The sequence below is a fragment of the Sycon ciliatum genome, chromosome 10 (genome assembly GCF_964019385.1).
Source record: "Sycon ciliatum chromosome 10, ocSycCili1.1, whole genome shotgun sequence".
NCBI lineage: Eukaryota > Metazoa > Porifera > Calcarea > Leucosolenida > Sycettidae > Sycon > Sycon ciliatum.
The window spans coordinates 26,488,647-26,509,701 of NC_088652.1; the positions used below are offsets into that span (position 1 = coordinate 26,488,647).

General features: G+C 48.2%; 2 protein-coding genes across 2 annotated transcripts; one reads left to right on the forward strand and one right to left on the reverse strand.

Moving 5' to 3' along the window:
* The first annotated feature begins 344 nt into the window (after nt 1-344).
* LOC135825765 (uncharacterized) lies at nt 345-11,711 on the forward strand. The gene is made up of 4 exons (XM_065338384.1): nt 345-704; nt 5,639-5,764; nt 8,813-9,229; nt 10,930-11,711. The coding sequence occupies exons 1-4, from the start codon at nt 599-601 to the stop codon at nt 11,286-11,288; spliced, it is 1,008 nt and encodes a 335-aa protein (XP_065194456.1). The 5' UTR covers nt 345-598; the 3' UTR covers nt 11,289-11,711.
* A 7,157-nt stretch (nt 11,712-18,868) lies between these two features.
* LOC135825667 (ankyrin repeat and SAM domain-containing protein 3-like) lies at nt 18,869-20,666 on the reverse strand. Its single transcript, XM_065338288.1, has one exon. It carries the CDS (start codon nt 20,566-20,568, stop codon nt 19,090-19,092), a length of 1,479 nt encoding a protein of 492 aa, XP_065194360.1. The 5' UTR covers nt 20,569-20,666; the 3' UTR covers nt 18,869-19,089.
* Nucleotides 20,667-21,055: the final 389 nt, after the last annotated feature.

Below are 21,055 nucleotides of genomic sequence, written 5' to 3' on the forward strand. Positions count from 1 at the left end.
AACTCTCTCTTGTGTATACGTATATGTATATGCGCCTCGTTAGAATAATGGCTTTTACAATACGCAATGCATCCTACATATTAACCGGTGTTCGGTTATCCGGTTCCCTCGCCTATCCGGACATTTTTTTGTGGAAAACGGATGTGTGCGGTTTAAGCGAGGTCTGTAGTACCCACGTCCACGGCTGCATGGCCAGCGCCCTGCAGGCCTGGGGCCGCTACTGGCCCGCGCTAGCGCGCTAGACGTGCGTCCGGATATCCATGTCCACGACACTACAATCATGTAGTAGTAAGTCATGAATGAAAGACCGAAGTCTAATAGAAACTAATAATAATTATTATTACTTACCATTCTGATTTCCTTGGCGTTTGGGCGAATCATCTGCAATTTTGCTAGTGCCATTTGCCTTGATTTGCTCGTGGTGACCTACCCGTGTGCGCACGCGGACCGGAGTCCTCGTTATACCAAATATACGCTAGCGTTCTGCGTGATTTGGGCTGCACGCCCGGCTTGTAGCGGACGTTTGTTTCCTGCACGAGTTTCGCAACAATTACATTGTTTAATTATTTGTGTGCGCTGAGAAAAGCAAATCATAGGAATGTCTGTAGCTGGCGTGGACGTTCACCACCATGTATCAGTGGACCAGCTGAAGCCCGGCGATCACGTCTACTATCATACTGTCGGCTACGCGTTCACGCATCATGGTGAGTACGAGGTGATTCGTAATTTTCTAACATTAGGGAGGTTTCGCTCTACGGAATTACGTATGAAAATAACGTATGAACTGCACGGAATTTTCATACGTAAAAATCAGAGCTGTTGGGTTTCGCTCTACGTGATTTCTCCACGACTGCTAAACGTGCGTTGTTGCTTTGGAGACGCGTTGGCTGCATGCGCCCACCGCATGCACCATGAACCAAAACCGCGTTTTCCATTATATTTTGCACGTGGTGTACGGTGTGTGTACCTTGTGTTTCGCGCGGCTTGAATGTTGCCATGGACAAATGCGGAAAATGCGAAAAATATTTCAAAAAGTCCTACGGAGGACCCAACGTAGGAAAGAGCTTTCCTACGGAAATCCGTAGAGAGATTTACGTATGAAAGTTGCCCTCGCTCCCCGGCGCGTACGACATACGGATTTTCATACGTAATTACGTAGAGCGAAACCTCCCTAATGAGTCATTTCTGAACAAATCGGTATTAAAAATATCTCGTTGCCAGCACCTTCAAAAAGTCACGTCAAATTTCTCTTTTTGCCATTGCCATTGCCAATGTTCTGTCAAGTTCGCCTCCAAAATTGAGACTGATATTCCTCGTAGGGTCATGACAGTCGTTGTGTGAGGAGTATGGTATGCCCAGGTAGTGTGATCACTGAACAGAATTACACGTGTGCGTACGCGGATTTAGTAATACAATGCAACACAATCAGTAAACTCAGATGGAGAGCCAAGGATTAAAATTTAAAAAGAGAGGACCATAAGTTTACAAGTTATCCGTTTTGTCCAACACTAACGATTACTAGTATAAGCATTAGGTCGTTGAATGTCAGCATCACATCAGTCAGTTTTGTGCCGGTAATTGTTGCACATTTTAACTCAACAGTATCCTCAGCAGCTTTTAATCGTTAGTGTTGGACAAAACGGATAACTTGTAAACTACTTATGGTCCTCTTTTTTTAAACACAATAATTATTGTAAAAAATACACAACAACAACTAGAGACAAGAGGAAAGCTTGGTGATGATACGTACGCGTACTCATACGCGGATTTGGGCGTTGATTTTCTTCAGCACGCAAGGAGATCATGGTGGCGTTGTGAGCACTGAGTTACCATGTTTTTCCAGCATCGGAGCATACTGCTGCAGTGCCGGTCAAGATCGGACTGTGCAGGATGATGATCTACACTACAGAGCTGCTCAATGAAATCGAGTCGCGTCACTCAAGTACGCGCCTGGCGTTGCGCAGCCCTAGAACTGCGAACACCGGGCTGCGAAATGGTGCAACGGGCGCAAACTTGAGTGACGCCGCCGCGACTGGATTTCATTGAACAGCACTGTGCATGCAGTGTGTCCAGTGTGCGCACTGCCTGGTGGACTACAGGGGCATTACAGGGTCATTGGAAGGGGAGATTTCAGAATTATCTATAGGTGGTATTTCGGAGCACTTTGCGAAAGGTTCCGAATTGTAATCAGCGTGTTTCTATAAAGTAGGGAGAAGTACCTTTCGGCCTTTCAATCATACAATAAAACCTGTCTAAGACGACCGCTCAAGGGACCTTCAAAACGTGGTTTCTGTTACCAGGTGGCCTCCTTATCCAGTGCGATTTGAGTGGAAATAGCATCGCTTGGTCCTGGTTTCACGGTGGTCTTCTAGGACAGGTGGTCGGCTTGTCCGAGTCACGGGTCGTCTTGACAGGTTTTTACTGTACAATATCTCTCTACTCGCTACCAATCGTTGTTGTGATTTTGTTGTGTGCGATGTCTACCGACGGTAGCTAGTCGGCTGCAGAGCGCATGTACGAAAGGATTAGACGAATATTGAATCGGCACGTTTCACGAAAAAAAAAAAAAAAAAAACAGGTGCCAACGATGAGAAGCGGCACAGTCAATAGTGGTTATGCGATAGCATCATCAGTTTGGCTGCTTTGGCGAAGTCGCGGTTCAGCACTGTACTAGCGACCGATGCTGCATACATAGAGCCCATAAGCGGTTCCGCTGTAATCCGCTGTATACATAGCGGACATGAGCAGTTTATTTTTATTTTTTACTATATTTCACATACCCAACTCGTAAAATTTAGTAATAATTAGGACTGAAATTAATATTCGAATTATTCGAATATTCGAAATGTGCAGATCGGAAAAAGAATATTCTTCGTTAGAGTAGAATAAGAATGTTCGTAAATGTACAGAAACTCGTCTTTTTGATATCGAACAGGTTTATTTGGTGCAGAAAGTGAGTGAGATTGCCACCTTCCATGTGTTGTCATCAGCAAGACAAACGATAACATTGTCCTTTTCAAATGTCCCTCCTGTAATTAGGGTATACGCCAGTTGATGGTCTATGGTTACCATGGATACAACTAGGTATCCATGGAAATTGCACGGTTTAGAATATTCGGAATATTCTTCGTTTCACATGTATTCGGAAAGAGAATATTCGTTCGCTTCATTGAGCATTCGTTTCAGCCCTAGACTAATAATGAAGGACAATGGTACTGAGACTAGGGCGAACGTGACAACTACTGAGCTGAGGCTGCACCGAGACGCAGCAGTGATGGTGGGGCATTGATGGCTCTGTCGACCTGAGGTCTCGGCATCACGGCCAAAAACACAGTTCCACTGACTGACTCCATGAAACCATTTGAACGTTTATAGAGCTTATGCGGATATGGTTTCATGGAGGATTTTCTAATGGGTGCTGTGTATACAGCCGTGAGTCGGCAGATTTTCAAATGGGCGCTAAATATGCAGTGTTAGTTGCTAGTGCAAGTACAGCGCTGTGCCGAAAGTCCGCGACTTCACCAAAGCATCTCAGCTGGAGAGCGCCGGAACGTGCCCTGTTGGCCGAAAAATCCGATACCCATACCCCTCCCCACTGACCTGTGATACATTTGCAGCGCACTGATATTGGCATGTTATCGATGCTCCCCCTCCCCCCCCCCCCCCCCCCCCCCATCTCACCACTTGGAGGCAACATGCTATGTTTCAGCTATGCCCAATAGAGCCTGGCCGGCTAGGGGTCAGTATCAGTGTGTAGGATACCTCAATCGACCATGAAGCTAAAATGCTGCGTAACGATTTCCAACCTCAGCCAAGGCTCACACTCGAATACACTCCAATCTGTATTCATTCCACTGGAAATTATATAAATTCAGCGGAGCCCAGAGTGGAGGCCGATTCACATTATAACTTTTTTTGCGACGCCACATGCGATTTACAACAGTTGCGACAAGAAAATGCCTGTCGCGAGCTGTTGCGTACGGTCGCAAGGTACCTGTCGCAGGATCCGAAGAAAGTTCAACTTTTGCGACTTGCGACACGCGACGTACATTATTGGAGTACAGTTACTACTCTGGGTTTCACGCGCATAGGTCTGCTAGTGCATGCGTGGGGATGTCACAAACACCAAAAAGACTGTGAACCATGCGACGCGGCCGCAGCTAGTTGCAGGTGTCGCAAATGGCAACAAGCTGTGCAGTCAGACCTCGTCACAGGACGACGAACACTGATAAGGCGACCTTTCCATTAGTACGATCTAGGGCCAATCCTATGGCTGGCCAGGCATCAAATCAAGTCAATTATTTGTAGTAACAGTTAAAAGCGTTCAGTTCACGTGGGTGCGCTGGCTGTTGTTTTTTTTCTCCCGATAGTCAAGGCCTCTTGTGCGGGCATGTTACAAGGCGGAGGACATGCTGTCATGAATTCATTGCCCATCGTACTTACCTGTTCCTGGCTTTTCAAAATCTTTTCAATCTATGGACAGCCTTGTATTCAGGCAGCCGCTGAACTGACGCGTGAGGGAGATCGACATAGTGGAGTACAGGAGGCGAGATTTGATTTGAGAGCGCATGGTACTACACTGCCGTTTGTGCTAGGGCTGAAACGACTAAATCGGTTATCCGTCTAATCGATCATTACAACGAAGCGATTTCGATTATGCTGTCTATTTTGATTACGTGATTCTAAAAAAACAAACAAAAAAACGTGTACAAGATGTCATGTACATGTGGTAGGATCCGATAATGCTATGTATATTGTAGATCGACAGTGCGTGTACACATGCGCACTACTGTCTTTGTCCTTTTCCTCGTTTCTTTGTTATCCACATGTTTTCCAGTAGGGCTGTGTAAAAAATAAATAAATAAATAAATAAAAAACTGACTGTCTGCACCCGCATGTGATGTGCCACTGCACTGTGTAGAGTACGCGGTTCATCTGCGTGACTGTATGTTTCAACATATATGTGTCGGCATGCTTTGTGCTGTTCCGCCGTGGCAATTTCTAGGACGCAGTAATCGATATCATAATCGATAATCGAATCCATACAAGCGTAGGTTAACCGATAGTTGAAAAAGTGTAATCGTTTCATCCCTAGACTTTGTGCATACGCATTTCCGGTCTGCATGACACTGTTCTCCAGCAAATTCCCGCAAGAATGATGTCATTGGCTTTGTGCAAACCATCTACTCACGTTTGTATTGTAATGTTTCTATCTGCCCACACCAGCCGCACAATCTGCGCTAACATTGCACTGCTAGGCCTGTCACTGCCTCTACAGCCCCCTGCCCACCACAACCACACACTCTACGCACAGCCTGCTGCGTGAAATAACACCGCTAGCCCTGAAACCCATACCGCCCCCACATTCACACACAGCTTTCCATAAAGCGCTACAAGACCCACCCTCTCCTGGAATATATACGAGCATGGTCAGTACCCCATCGTCATGATGCCTGATGATTGCCAAAGCATGACACTTTAGGTAGCGACAAACAAGCCTTGATTGCCCTTCCATTTTGATTTCATCGTCGAGTTTCATCCCTTGTATCTTTGGTGTTCTTCCTTCTTTCCATGTCGTATTGTTTGAATAAACCCGTTTTGACTAGCCTTGATTGACCTTGTTGTTCTGTATTTGCAGGTATATACGATGGTAATGGTTTCATTATCCATCGGCCATGTGGTGTAGTTATGGCATCCAGTGGGCAGGTGCACGTGCCCACACCGAATCCTATGGAAAGTGTGCTGACCTCGCTGCGAATTCGAGGTGAGTCTGTGTGTGTGCCTGGGTGGGTGTGTGTGCCTGGGTGTGTGCCTGGGTGTGCCTGGGTGTGCCTGGGTGGCAAATATTATGATCACACCAGAGCAGTTCAGGACAAGACAAAAGGGGAACTGTTGACTTCAAGATCAAAACTAGAACGCCGAACTAGAACGACCGAGAAGCTCAGCAGCACAACGGAAAAGCATGCGCGGCTGATACAACTTAGAGTAGAGGAGTAGAAAGATAATGATCTATCACGTGAGGTAGCTCACTAGTACGGATATCACATCGTGTGTGTGTGTGTGTGTGTGTGTGTGTGTGTGTATGTGTGTGTGTGTTTGACGCTGCCAAGGTACGTAAAACTGTCAACGGCCTCGATGGTGCTCTCACCAAGAGACACCGGCTCATTCATGGGCGAATTGACAGTCATGCACTTGGTCTTTGATAGACTGACCGTGAGGCCCCACCGCGCCGCACACGAAACGAACAATTCCGTGCATCGATCGAAAGTCGGCTTAGTGGTGGCATACACTGCAACATCGTCCGCAAACTAGGACTCTGTGATGATATCACGTTGCAGGCGGGACTTGGCAGTGCGGTCTCCAACCAACTTTCGGCCAACTCGGTAGTGCAGCTCAACACCAGCATCCGGGCACATGGAGCGCCAATACCCAAGACTGCAGAGAAATACAAGTTAAACAAGACGGGTGCCAAAGTACAACCCTGACGCAGACCGTTGTTGACGTTAATGGCAGCAGTGACACCACCCTCAATGCGGACCTTCACTTCCATTGACTCATGCAAGGACCTTGGCAGCGTCATCCATCGGGACGGGCAGTCTTCGCATGATGTTCAGTCCCGTCTCGCCAAGGCTTCGCGTGTGTTCTGCAGTCTCCGTATCCCGGTGTTTAAGAATCGGATCTCTCCGCTGTCGGCGCCGCGTGTACATCGCCCTTGTGCTGACGACCCTCCTGTACGGAGCAGGGACGTGGACGTCGAAGGCACCGAACCTGCGCTCTCTCAACGCCTTTCATCACCAGTGTGTTCGCATCATCGTTGGCATACCCGAGCAGGACCAGTGGGACAACCGCGTCACCTCCATTACCATGGCAAGAACCCTCGGCATTGACTGTGACGTCGCGGACATCGTCCGGGAATATCGACTGCGTTGGCTTGGCCATGTTGGCGGATGAACGACGACCGTATGCCGAAGCGAGTTTTGTTTGGGGAGCTCCCTGCAACGCGCCCTCACCATGGTCCACGCAAACGGTGGCGTGACGTCATCGTGGATGATCTCCGCTCCATCAGCCCCCCTGTGCCTGCTGACTGCTGGTTTGATGCTTCCCAGGATCGCTCTGCCTGAAGGCAGATTGCTCATCGTCTTCCCGCCCGTGCTCCCCCTGATCCTGACTCTGGCTTCCGCTGCGTATGTGGAAAGGTCTGCCTTCGTCCCGGGGATCTCAAGCGCCACGCTCCGTACTGCAAAGCTAGCAGATAGTCCCTTCGCTATCATTGCCATCGGCAATGGGCACGTTCAAGGTGTGTGTGTGTGTGTGTGTGTGTGTGTGGGTGCGTGCGTGCGTGCGTGCGTGCGTGCGTGCGTGCGTGCGTGTGTGCATCATTATTCTGTAGATTAAACGGGTGCACATTCCTTGATGCTACTGCTCAAACTATGCCGCTCCAATGGCCTGTGTTGCAACTGTATGCTTACACCACTGCTGTCTGCTCGCACTCTAACTCTCGCTAGCTGTGTGCATGCTGCACATGACCTGCCTGACAGTGCTCACTGTGGTCACATGACCTGCCTGGCAGTGCTCACTGTGGTCACATGACCTGCCTGACAGTGCTCACTGTGGTCACATGACCTGCCTGACAGTGCTCTAGGCCTAGCCCAAATTTGCTCGGGGCGCTTCGATATTTTGCCGGCAAATTTTGTCCGATCACTTTCCATATTTTGCTTGGCATTGCCTTTCGTTTCCGATATTTTGCTCCATTTTGCTCCTGCTTTGTGGCAAAAATGGCTTCGAATGAACCGTCTACTTTGGTAAAAGTGGATGGTGACTCTGACGAGGAAAGCAAAACTTATAATGGTGTCAGTATTACGGATTTTGGAGCATGATTTCAAATTTATGTACCCCTGACAACCTGCACGAACTATTTCAGCACGACGTTGGCCCAATGAAACCAACGAAATTTGAATAAAATTACCGAAACACACCCGGATCCTCTGTAAATTCGATATTTTGCTCGGAATTTGCCAGCAATTTCTTTTTGTTGGAAAATTCGATATTTTGCTGGAAGAATTGCCGGCAAATTTGGGCTAGGCCTACAGTGCTCACTGTGGTCACATGACCTGCCTGACAGTGCTCACTGTGGTCACATGACCTGCCTGACAGTGCTCACTGTGGTCACATGACCTGCCTGACAGTGCTCACTGTGGTCACATGACCTGCCTGACAGTGCTCACTGTGGTCACATGACCTGCCTGACAGTGCTCACTGTGGTCACATGACCTGCCTGACAGTGCTCACTGTGGTCACTATGGTCACATGGGTAGTGCATCACCCATGCCGGCTAAACAAGATGACGCAGACAAACTTGCAGTTTTCTTGGCTCTGCGTTCCAAATTACTTCTCTGTTTTATCCCGTCTCCATCTGATCAAACCTTATGTCCGTCAGATTTCTATTTTTCAATCCCACCTCCCCTTTTCACATCACTCGTTCGCTTGAATAAAGTAAGTTAGTATAGTAAATGGTGTTAGCAACTCCCCTTTCCCCCGGGCTCTCAATTTCTGGCACTCATATTTGACTACCGTCTTGGCTCGGTTAAGACTGATTGCCTGAACAATCCCTTCGATCTCTCTCAGTAGACACTCACTCCGCTGGCTAGCACTCTCTGTACTGCAAGCAGCGTGTTAAGTTAATATGCATGTGTGTGTGTCCATGTGTGTCCGTGTGTATGTGTGTGTGTGTACGTGTGTGTCAGTGTCCGTGTGCGTGCATGTGTGTGTGTCTGTGTGTGTGTCCGTGTGTGTGTTTGACATCTGTGATCAGGTTCTGCCGGTGGCAGTAGCTCCAGACAGGTGGCGTCAGAAGCATCGCCAACTACCACTTCCCGGAGTACTGGTGACGAAACACTGAGAAATGACGAGCCCAATGCCTCCTCCGGCCCACCGGGGTCAGAAACGACCTCTACTTCATCGGGAGACGTTGATGACCCTCCATCCGATCATGAGCCCGCTAGTAACGATGAAGATCAACTTCCGAGTGGTGAAGACGATGGAGAACATAACGAGGGAGAAGCCATAGTAGCTGTCGAAGGTGATGAAGATGACGGAACCGTGCATGTTCCCGCTGAGGGTGGAGTTGGCTGCGTGAAGTGTGTGAAAATCGAAGACTTTGCCGGCCCGCACGACCTGCGCCTCTTCCGCTACGAGCGCAGCAAAGCGCGTTCTAGCGTCGCTCCTACAGGTGCGTGTGCGTGTGAGCACACGTGTGTACTCCTTCGTGAATGTCTGTGTGTGTACGTACGTGTGTGTGTGTGTGTGTGTGTGTGTGTGTGCACATACTTGAGTGTCTGTGTGTGTACACATGTTTAGATAGATTCTCGGTTGGAGGGAAACGAATCAGCACACGAAGCATAGAAGCCATAATTATAGTTTCGACTAGGCCTTTCGTTCCATTACTTTTCAAGTCGAATACAAAGAATAATCTGATGATTAACAAGGTAGCAAGCTTGTCCTCATAATTATGATTGGGCTTTTAAAATAATAGAAAATAGAAATACAGAACCAGGCTGCACAGAACAGTGACTACCAGTTGACTGTGTGCCAGACACTGAGATCTCTCTTGTCAGCTGTGACGGCTCTATAACATAGTTATGAGAACTTTTGACCTTTGGAGACTTCTTGCACTTAGCCAGGGCCGTATGAGGAGTTCAAGCCTTTCCCTTCGGAGAAGATGGCTGTGAAATCAGGAAATCTTGGTGTGACTGCATCTGGCTTCAAGGGAATGTTCCTCTTTTTTGGCGACTTCAATTTTATCTTTCTTGTTGGGATGTAGAAATCAGACTCCAAGACCTGCAAACGTCAATAGCCTCATTGACAGTGAAATGTCCAAGCCTAGATGGCTTCTTTTCTCGGTGAATAGCCTTGCGCTATTTACGAAATAATCCAGACTTCTTTCTATTGGGAAATGTATGAAATGAAGGCTGGTGTAGGAGGGTGTGTGTGTGGGGGGGGGGGGGGGGGGGGCTCAAATTTAGACCTGGGTTTGAAAAAATACCAGGCTGCTGCATGCACCATGTGCACAGGCGGTAGACTCTACGTGGTGGGAAGCAGCGTCCAAAAGCGGTTGCACGGACCGTCGGTGCGCGAGCGGCATTGATTACACTGTGAAAGAAACGATCGACTCTGCTCTCGTACGAGCTCAACACTTTTTTTGTACAGATTCCAGGACGCGCTCGATGTGTCTTGAGAGAGGCGTGCAGTGATGTGCTGAACGCAGCGCTGTCCAAGCGGGACAAAACGAAGCTTGTGATTGTCAAGCGCCTCTTTCCGCAACGATGTACAATGATGTTTTTGAGGATGATCGCCTCGGGAATCGAATCGTGAGTTGGTTGACTTGAAGACTTTTCTGCGAAGTCTCAGCGACATCCATGGACCAAAGAAGCCAAGCTCCGGCCAGCAGAGCCTGGATGGATTTTTTGCAAAGCGCTCTTGCATGCGACTGCATAATTCCTGTTCCAACAGGAAACAGTGGGATTGATCAAGTCGTTGCAAGTCCAGTTCGGAGCGGACTGACATTCCGCCAGACTCGGAAGTACTAGTACCTGTCGTCAGTGAGCAGCCAAAACATGATGAAGAACAGCTAGATATGATATAAATGTTGGGCAAGGATGTACTGTACAAGTAACATGACTGATGGTGAGGCAATGGTGAGGCATTGTGTCAGTCAGTCTAACCTCGCGTGTGTTTGCCAATTCTATACATATTGAGACGCCCCCTATAACTGTCCGTCTATGACTGTCTGTCTCTCTCTCTCTCTCTCTCTCTCTCTCTCTCTCTCTCTCTCTCTCTCTCTCTCTCTCTCTCTCTCTCTCTCTCTCTCTCTCTCTCTTTCTCTCTCTTTCTCCCCCCCCCCCCTCCATCTCTCTCTCTCTCTCTCTACAGGTACATGCAGTGAATATCCTCGCAACGCACACCGTACGTCGGTAGCCCTAGCTCGCTGGTTCCTACGTCACCCCACCGTGTTCAACGAGTACGATAAGCTAAGTTGGCACTGTGAGCATTTCGCCACATTCTGCTGCTCAACCTGGCTGGGTGTGGCGGACATGGACGAGGCCCTGGAAGCGGGGAACCTAAAACGGTCGTTCCTGCTGGAGAGCAGTAACGCGTTTGGCTCGCAGACCGAGAGCAAGCTGGCCGCGTTGCGCGCCGCGTCACGTGTTCTCATCAGCCCAATCATGCTAGCCTTAGACACGGTCGGTGCCAAGGTGATCGCCTCGAAAGTGCAGGAGGATGATGCCTAGACTGACAGCTGCTGCCCGCCTTAGTCAGTCATGGTTTGCTGCAGTGCCGGACATGCCACGGCCACTATGGGTTTGACCGTGCCACTCTGTGCCCCCGGGTACCCTGGTACCCTATGAATTCATAGAAGGCACTGATTTGGGCCCTAATTTCTAAAGTATTTACAGTATCCGCCCCAACCCCACGAGTAAGTGCTACTTCTGGTAGCTTATAGTACCACCCTAAAACAACTTCCCCCATCCCTGGTTTGTTTGTGCAAGCAAGTAAAGATTGGACTCTGCGGAATTCGAATTGCTTCCCCTGTGTTAGCTCTGCTATTCGGTGTGTCCACTCAAGTTTATGATGGCACCGAACGAATGAGTTCCAGCGAATGCCTGTATGTGTAGTGCCGCTGCGTAATGAAATCTAACCGTGAGTGTTTAGTACACCCCGAGCGTTGTGCAACCCTGGACCTGCGAACACTGGGAGCACTGCAGGGCGTATACGTGACTGGCACGATCATAATTTCATTGGCCACCAGGAGCCAGTATTTCCACAACTGTATGGAACCATCACTCATGTAGTTCTCTCTCTCTCTCTCCGTCTCTCTCTCTCTCTCTCTCTCTCTCTCTCTCTCTCTCTCTCTCTCTCTCTCTCTCTCTCTCTCTCTCTCTCTCCGTCTCTCTCCATCTCTCTCTCTCTCTCTCTCTCTCTCTCTCTCTCTCTCTCTCTCTCTCTCTCTCTCTCTCTCTCTCTCTCTCTCTCTCTCTCTCTCTCTCCTCTCTCTCTCCTCCTCCCCCCCCCCCCCTCCTCTCACTCGTCAACATTAATCATGATAGGCATAGGCAGGTCATGTTCAAATTTTTCGAGTTGGTCGTATGCTGCTCTCCACAATCCCTTCTGACCCCATGTGACTAGGGTGGTTACTGGAAAGTACCTGTACCTGTGCAGTAGTAACTGTTACATGAAGGCAGTTACTACTACTCCCTACTCTGCTGTACATGGCTATTATCACCTTTTATCACTCTCTTAGTATTGACTCCCATTGCCGGATTCCTAGTATCGCCATACCTAAGCAGTCAAATACTCATGCATACCGTTACACGTATTTCCTCGATTCATGGACCATGCTCGAATAATAGACCATGCTCAAATAGTAGACCCTCCTAGAGGCCTCACGGAAAAATAGTAGACCATGCCCGAATAAGAGACCCGGTCTCTTATTTGAGTTCATCGCTTTGCGCGTGCGCACTAAGAAAGCACGTGGTGGATCAAAAAAGGATTTTAGGTTGCGCAACTACAATTTTTGTAGTGGCTAGTGCTTTCTTTCATTGTTTGAGCACGGTCCACTTTATTTTTATCGGCACATCGCTGGAAATGGTGGATTTTTAACACGTCATATAATATAGAACTTCAATATTAGGATGTGTTAAAAATCCACCATTTCCAGTGATGTGCCGATGAAAATAAAGTGGACCGTGCTAATAATGGACCATGCCCAAATAAGAGACCGGGGGTCCAACCCTCTTCAAAAACAAAAGACCGGGTCTTTAATCGAGGAAATACGGTATACATAATTATAATTATCACTCCTTAGGGCTATATCGACTGGTTTTATTTGACTCCTTTTTAGGGATCAAACACATGGTTTGTTTTGTCATCATAAAAATCTATTACACCTATGTAGGTCAATAGTACAGTACTGGTGACTGAAATCCTACCCCTGAGCGATTAGTTCACATTCTAGCGATCTCTATTTCGTAGTTTTACTTAGAAGTACTACTAGTATCTTGTGTTATCACCTTGCGCCAAGTTAGTTGTGGTACGGTGTGTGTTTGGGCCATGTCATGATTACAGGTTTAATCAAGAGTCCATAACCCCCCAAAGTGTGCAACTCGTGATCCTTCTCAGCACAAATCAGTGCCGCAACGAAATCCAAACTTCATACGTCATGTAGTGAGTAGCTATGACGAAATGGGAAGTTTGGCCCGGACCTACTTCGCCCGTTTGCCCAATTTGGGGTCTTTCTTTACGAATCCACGGCCACGTAACACCCCTGAAACTGAAAGGCTCAAGTACACAAAGAATTATTTTAGAGTTGTCGAACAGTTTTCTCTTTTGAGTGTCTCTCCGATAAGAGAAGAACAATGGCCACTGTTGAACCTAAAGCAAAGCGCTCCCCATTGTCGCCGGAGTGCAGTGTCTCTGTGGACGATATTCGTCAGTTTTTGCTCGATCTGGGCTCCTCATTTTCTTCTCTCGATTGTCGAGTGTTGGAAATTGGACCAAAATGGGACTGAGGAGCAGGTTGAAGCACATCTACTTCGAAATCGATCGGGTCTTCATGCCGTGTGCCAAGAGCTATTTCCATCAAATCTTGTAAATCTATCCATGCCTATTCTTGCTATCCCGGAGTCACGAACTCTCCCAATACAAGCTTTTCAGACAACGAGCAGAGAAACTCTCTTCAAATAAAAAAATTCTGTGACTGTGAAATCAAAGCCGTTCTGCTGACACTGCATAGCCCGGCTAGCCCGTGGAGCAAACGTTTTACGTGACACTTCCGTGGCTTGCTTCAACTGTTACTTGGAACCCCCGCCGGATGTACCAGATATGCACATGGCCCCATCCGCCCATGCTTGCCCGGGGACCGGATGGCGCAATGTTTGGATTTCGTTGCGCCAGACCCCAACCTGGAGTTGCACACTCTGGGGGGGTTATGGACTCTTGTCTTACCAACTGACAACCGCTCTGTTCAGTTGCTACTAGTACTGCAGTATTCACAATCGCCGCATATCGCGCATGCGCTGGATGAAAAAAATTATATAATATTATTGTGTTGTCGAAACATTACAATAAAGTAACCTCCTTTTCTTTATGATGCAGTTGCGTGACGTCCACCGCTTTCTTACTCACGATAAACACACATTGTACAATGTACTGAAGTAGCTTACAAAGTTACAAATACAATGCCGCAGTGATGAGTGAGCATGGATGAAGCTCCAGTCAAACATACATGTACATGATTGTACTATCCATAGGCTTGTTGGGGAGATCGAGAGTGTGCCCTTTAGTATTTACCCTCTGCCTCTACCTATGGTGCTGAGTATGGTACATGGTATGGTTTGGTGACAAGTACCGCGAGTGGATCTGGTGAAATGAAAACTTCAAAACTGCAAATCAAACAAACACATGCACACCCCATGCAGTGACCCCCGGATCTAAACTCCAGATTTGCCCGGGGTCTGACACGTAATGACTGTGCGTTTTCTCATGCACTGGTCATTCATCTGCGCAGCACTCGCGTCAGCAGTGCAGGGTCAACTAATAAAGAGCATAGCGCTGCCTAGCGCCTGTCATGTACATGTACATGTAGGTGCACACTATTTGCCACAAAACTCCAAAGGAATGTAAACTGGTGGTGTTAGTGGACATTATATCGTAACTTGAAGCTCTTTGGTCCTCTTTTCTTCTTATAATAATTATTATAATAGAAAGGAAAAAGGACCAATTAACTACAAGTTACGCTATAATGTCCACTAACACCACCAGCTACTAAACAATCAGCTCATGCGATAAATTAACCTTGCACGACACTGACCGACGGTACTTACGTTCTACAACTACATGTAACTGGCTATCAGCTCTAGCACATCTTGGATGCGCACTCCAACAGTCTTCCAACTAAAGGAAGGTTCTAAGTTATAATATTATGATAACATAAGACTTTCAAGAGGGGAAGGTGAGCGCAACCAAGACAAGCATGAGCTAATCGTTCAGTAACTGATGCTGTTAGTGGACATTATAGCGTAACTTGTAGTTCCTTGGTCCTAGGCTTTTTCCTTTCTATAGATTTGTCCATGGCTCTCCATCCGAGTCCATAATAATATTATATACATGTATTTGAGGATTTCCCAAAGACATAGTCTAAATTGAAGGGAGTTCCATTATAATGGGAGGCTGTAGAGTGGAGATAGCAAACAGCAGATGGGTAATGAACAGCCTACATGTAGCTCACAAATACATGTACATACCGGTAATATGGGCTGAATGTTACAGAATAGTCCTGGGCTCAATAATACAATGTACCTATAGCCTCAGGGTATGCCTTGAAATGCAAAAAAATATCAACCTCGTTACTAAAAAAGGTGTTTTCAACTTTGCTTGATGTATTCCTCTGCACGTGGTGATGCGGCCGCGAATCCAGCTAACTAGTTTACTGAACATTTGCCATCACAATTTCAGTACTTGGCATACACGACTGTACATGTACATGTACATGGCATCACGCACAGTAGGCATTGGCGGATAATGCTCGAAAAGGTGGCAGATTCTGCTCGAAAAGCAGTGAAATTGGCAGAACCATACAAACCTTATGGCGGGCAATTCCTCGAATTCTGCTCCATTTCTTTATCCACATACCAAACATGCATGAAACTTACCTGAAAAAGTACCGAATTCTGCCAATTTTTCTGCCGGCATTATCCGCAAAGGCCTAATCACGTGTTTATTATGTAGAAGCACATTTCCCTTTTTGGTACTGTCACAGTCACTGTCAGGATCGCTTTACTGGCCTTCGTTTCATGTTCCTAGCTGGTTCCAGAGTTCAATGTTATTATGTGCTCCAGCAATAATGCAACATGTGACATGAGGTGATGGGATTGATGGCTGATGTGCAATAATATTGTGCATGCTACATGTACATGTGCATGTAGGTATCGAGCAATCCGTATTTAGAAGGGCTTGATCTCTTTAGTGTAGCACCAAGAGTCCATAATTTGGCATAAACCGTATTAAACGAAGTCTTGGTAGCACTTATCAATGGTCATTACCATGATTACTCATCCCAGTGTCCCGTCTAGTCTGATTGTTGCACTGCATTCAGTACAGCATACAGCACAGGAACACCATGCACTCAACGAATAACAATCATACACCAGCACTGTACCATTGGCACCTCGTGCGCCGTTTCTGGAGCTTTCCGCCATACAAGGGGGGGGGGGGGCACATGGATCAAACCTTTCTTCTATTTCCGGTCCGAATGCTGAATCATACACACGCGTACACACACGACTTCACTGTACTGCTGAGTAAAAACTGTGACTGCAGCTAAATACATCAGTTACGCATGTTACGCATCACGCCACATAACAGTAACAGCACGTCACCGATACTGACACCATGGTCACCGGAGGGTAATGCAGTATCTGCATACTACCGGTAGTACTGTTATAAGCAGCGTGGCCCCCACCTCCCCCCCCCCCCCCCCCATGCAACCCTTGTAGAAAAACATGCATACAGTGAAGTATTAAAGCAAGAAGCTTGAACCAGTACTACATGACTAAACTACCTGGATCTGAGCAGTTGCAGCCTGCAGGGGCTGGTACATGGTTGCCAGGGGAGCAAGTAACGCCACATGCGCGTACATGAACGTGACGAGGTTCCTTTTTAATTTTAGCCAGTGCTAGTGGAGAGCGGCTCAGCACAATAACGTGGAGCTGGGACCGACACAAAAGGCACAAACGAGGTTTGCAGAGTAATGTTTGCAACTCGCAGCTTCTTGCACAATGCATCAGGCGACTTGTGACACGTGCAGTGGGACTTGGAGTGAGTGAGACTTGTCTGTGCTGAGTCTAATACATTTACCTACCAACCATCACCAAAATTATGGTTTATAATTATAGTGCCATTATTGGCCCAGTCCCACTGAATGTGCTACAACTTTGTCAAGTCGCCTGATGATTGCATTGTGCAAGAAGCGGCAGAGTTGCAACATTCACAAACCTCATTTGTGCCTATTGCATGTACATGTACATGACACATGATTGTACCGTGTGTACAGTCAACCTCGCTAATAACGACTGCGGACATAACGACAGTACGCGAATAACGACTGCGGACATAACGACAGTACGCGAATAACGACAGAATTTCCATGCCCAGAGCAAAGTCCCATCCACCTGTAATACATACATGTACAATGAGACTTCGGGTATAACAACACTCGCGAATAAGGACTATCTACAATACACGTTCTAGCTGCACTGGCATCATGGCATGGCTGGGTGCCATCAGTTTTAAAGTCATGTACATGTACATGTATATCTACATGACATGTAGATTCCAGGGAAAATCCCTTGTTTCATTTACGCTCCCATGGCTAGCTCCCTGGTGCATGGTCAGTGCATTCGACTGAACGTTTTGTTTCTTCTTTTTCCACAGGCTACTGTGTACATGTCGGTGATTGTGGTCATGACAGGTACAAGAATACGCAGCGTTTAATACAATGTAGATGTGTTTACATAATGTTTGATCGTTTGTCGTTCAAACACCTGCAGTCGATGATCATGTCGTTATTTCTGGGTCGAGAACAAGTGTGCGTGGAGGAAGAAGATGAGGTGTGTGTGTGTGTGTGTGTGCGTGCGTGTGTGTGTGTGTGTGTGTGGGGGGGGGGGGGGTGAGGGGGGACGTGGGTCATAAACAATCCGTCGAATCATCCCATTGTTCTCCAGCTTTCCTATTGTGCTAGCGTTAACGCTTCGCTCCAGCTCCTATTCAGCAGTGGTAACAAGCATGACGAATCTCTCTACTTGCCCCTACGGCTACCATGATCACCTTTTTCAGTGATCTGGAGCTACATGTATAATATCAGTATAATGTATTGTACACTGGGCGAATAACCACGACATCCAAGGTTAGGTTCGACAGGCCGGTGTCCATCGGTGTGCGCCGTGTACCCAGCAACGATCAAAGCGTTCGCACCTCCAATACCAGTACAGACCACAGGAAACGGTGTTACCCTTTGCATTCACACTTTGAACTACCAACATTACGTGGTGGTGCTTTTAGCACCCATAGCTCTGTGACTTCGAAGCATCGAGCTTAACACATTGAACAACCAACATTACGTGATGTGTTAGCACCCAGAGCTCTCAGACTTTGAAGCCTTGAGCCAACGTGAAAATGACTTCATTGTGCTGGTTTATGTCAGTCCCTCTGAACTCGGCTCTCAGGCCTAGAATGTCGATACAGCCAGTTGTCTGGGGATCCACTACAATGTACAGAATAATAGCTGCCCTGTCGTCGAGTGCAAGGTTAACTGTGACGGTCTCCTCAGGCTATTGACGATCAGCCGCGAGATCACGCTACCCGTCGGAATCAGCAGCTAGACTGAAATGCCTCGGTGACTACTTGTGCAGGTGTTTTGCACATCCCATCTGGACGGTTGCATGTTTCTGCTGTCTGTAACTACATGTAGTCTAGAGCTAACCCATTGGCGGATAATGCCGGCAGAAAAATTGGTAGAATTAATTTGTTACTTTTTCTGGTATGCTTCATGCATGTTTGGTATGTGGATTAAGAAATGGAGCAGAATTCAAGGACGTTCCTGCAATAAGGCTTGTATGGTTCTGTCAATTTCACTGCTTTTCGAGCAGAATCTGCTAATCTTTCGAGCATTATCCACCAAGAGCTGACTACAGATCGGAGTATAAATCTCATCCGCTATTCCTTCCACCCTGACTCACCTATTCTGCAGTTGGGCTGCGGTTTAATCTCGCAATCCACTGCACGCACGAACACACACACACACATATCACGTGACTTCAGTTTTAAGTTCAGTTTCGTACTGGTTAGTTTCAGATTGCGTTGTAAGCCGAACGCACGGCTGGTTGAAATAATGAAATTGGAAAGCCTAGGTTTTGACAAGAGGAACGAAGTCGGTCGGAAAATAGATATGAAATATGAAAAGAAAATATTGATATCGTGAATGTGATCGGCCGGAAATTACCGGTATTTGAGATTCAGTTCTAGTAATCACGTGATTTATGAGTTTATGACAAGTATCTTGTCTTCCTGTTTGGGAGAGCTTGAAGGCGACGGCGTCCGGGAGCGGCTTGGACGGCGCGTGAACGCGGTGAGCGCGCGCCGGAAGCTGCTCCGGCCGCTGGCTCCACGTTGGAAGTAGTCAATGACGACGCTGGCACTGTTGCTGGTGTTGGCCGTGGAGCTGTCGGGAGAGCCCGCGCTGTCGGAGAACAGACCCGTCGAGTTATCTAGACCGGCCGACGAGTTGTCCGAGTCCATCTGTTCGGCGAATCCCTCGTCGAACGACGGTGCCGTCAGGACCACGGACGGTGATAGCACTGCGCCGGCGAGATGATCTGCAATGACGGACGAGGGTGATGGCGTACCCGAGGACTCCTGAATGCTCGCCACGGAGCCCTTACGCCAGACTTTGACCGGACCGGCGCGTCTGAAGCCCACCGATGTGTGTAGCTTCCGTGGCTGAGAGTGAAGCGAATCGTTTCCCTCGTCGTTTCCACCCTGCTGGCTGCCCGTTAGTGGATTTCTCGCTCTCAGTCTCTGCTGCTCCAGCTCGCTTCTGCCACTTGTCTTCTGGTGTTCGTTGTATTGCGCAATCAACTGTGTCGCTGTGACCATTGTGGAGGCTTTGTTCAGATTGTGAGTTGTTCTCCGAGACGTGAAGGAGGCCGAGCGACGTACAGACGAGCCAGTTACGCTTGCCTTCTGCGGTTGCTGCTCGTTTTGTGGCGTCCTCCGGAGACTTGCGCCTCTGCTGCTAGCCTCTTCCATAGCTTGTCGGTGATGACGCAAGGCCACGTGACTGTCGTCTGCGGTGACAGCGCTACTGGTGGCAGTGCTAAGACGGGAGTCATGGCGACCGCTAGAGATGAGAGTGCTCACCAGGGCGACGTCACGTCTCTCCAGGGCAATTGTGAGCGGCAGTGAGCCATCAGGCATGCGCTTGCATGGGTCGGCTTTGTGCGACAAGAGGAACTTAACGATGTCCAACCAGCTACCACCTATGGCTCTGTGCAGTGGGGTCCAGCCAGAGTTGTCTTCCCGATCTACCTCAGCACCATGCTCCACCAGGAACTGCACAACCCAGAGCTTGCCTGTATCCACTGCTAAGTGTAGTGGTGTGCGTCCACCAAGCAACTCCTGGTTGACGTCGCATTTCACACACTCCGTGTCCATCTGAGCAGCGGGCTCTGCGCTATCGCTACACACGGTTCCATTGCTGGGACAGTTCCCTGATGCCGCTGCCGTGGACGGTGAAATGTTGTTAGGCTGAACTGTTGACGACTGACGGGTGAACAAATCACGCAGGGTCTGGGCTGCTCCGCGACTGCTGGATCGGCGACAACAGAACACTCTCTGCATATCGTCCACATTGCCTTTCCGGATCACATCGTGTATAACCACCTCTTTGGTGAAGGGTGTGCGCTTGCGCTTTTGACTGCGTCGTCGCAGGCTACTTCTTCTAATCAAGCTCGCCATTGTAGGTATAAGCGGGGAAACACTGTTATCTACTATCCAGCCACACAGATACTCTCACGATCTCACTTTCACCAACTCAAGACTAGAACTCTGCAGTCGGAGCCGGTCGTGATCCTTTTATATCAGCGCAACGCCAATGGGGTAAGCGCGGGAGCATACACACACACACACCACACACACACACACGGACGTGGTCAAGAGGGGGTAGGTGGTCAAGTGGTGCTGCAGCCGAGGCTAGCGGCTGACTGCCAATGCATGCAGTGCAGGTGGTGGGGGTGCAGCGGTGGTGGTGGTGTTGGCGACATGCGAGGCAAGGCTCGGTGAGCGTGTCTGAGTGTGACCCCGCAGCCCTGGCGCGCCTCACACTCACTGGCATTGATTGATGGCGATGGGCTTTATGCGTCCAAGAGCCGCCGGTGCATGACACAATGCCTTATGCCGTCCGTGTTTACGTGCGAGCATACATGGACACATACAGTTGTAAATA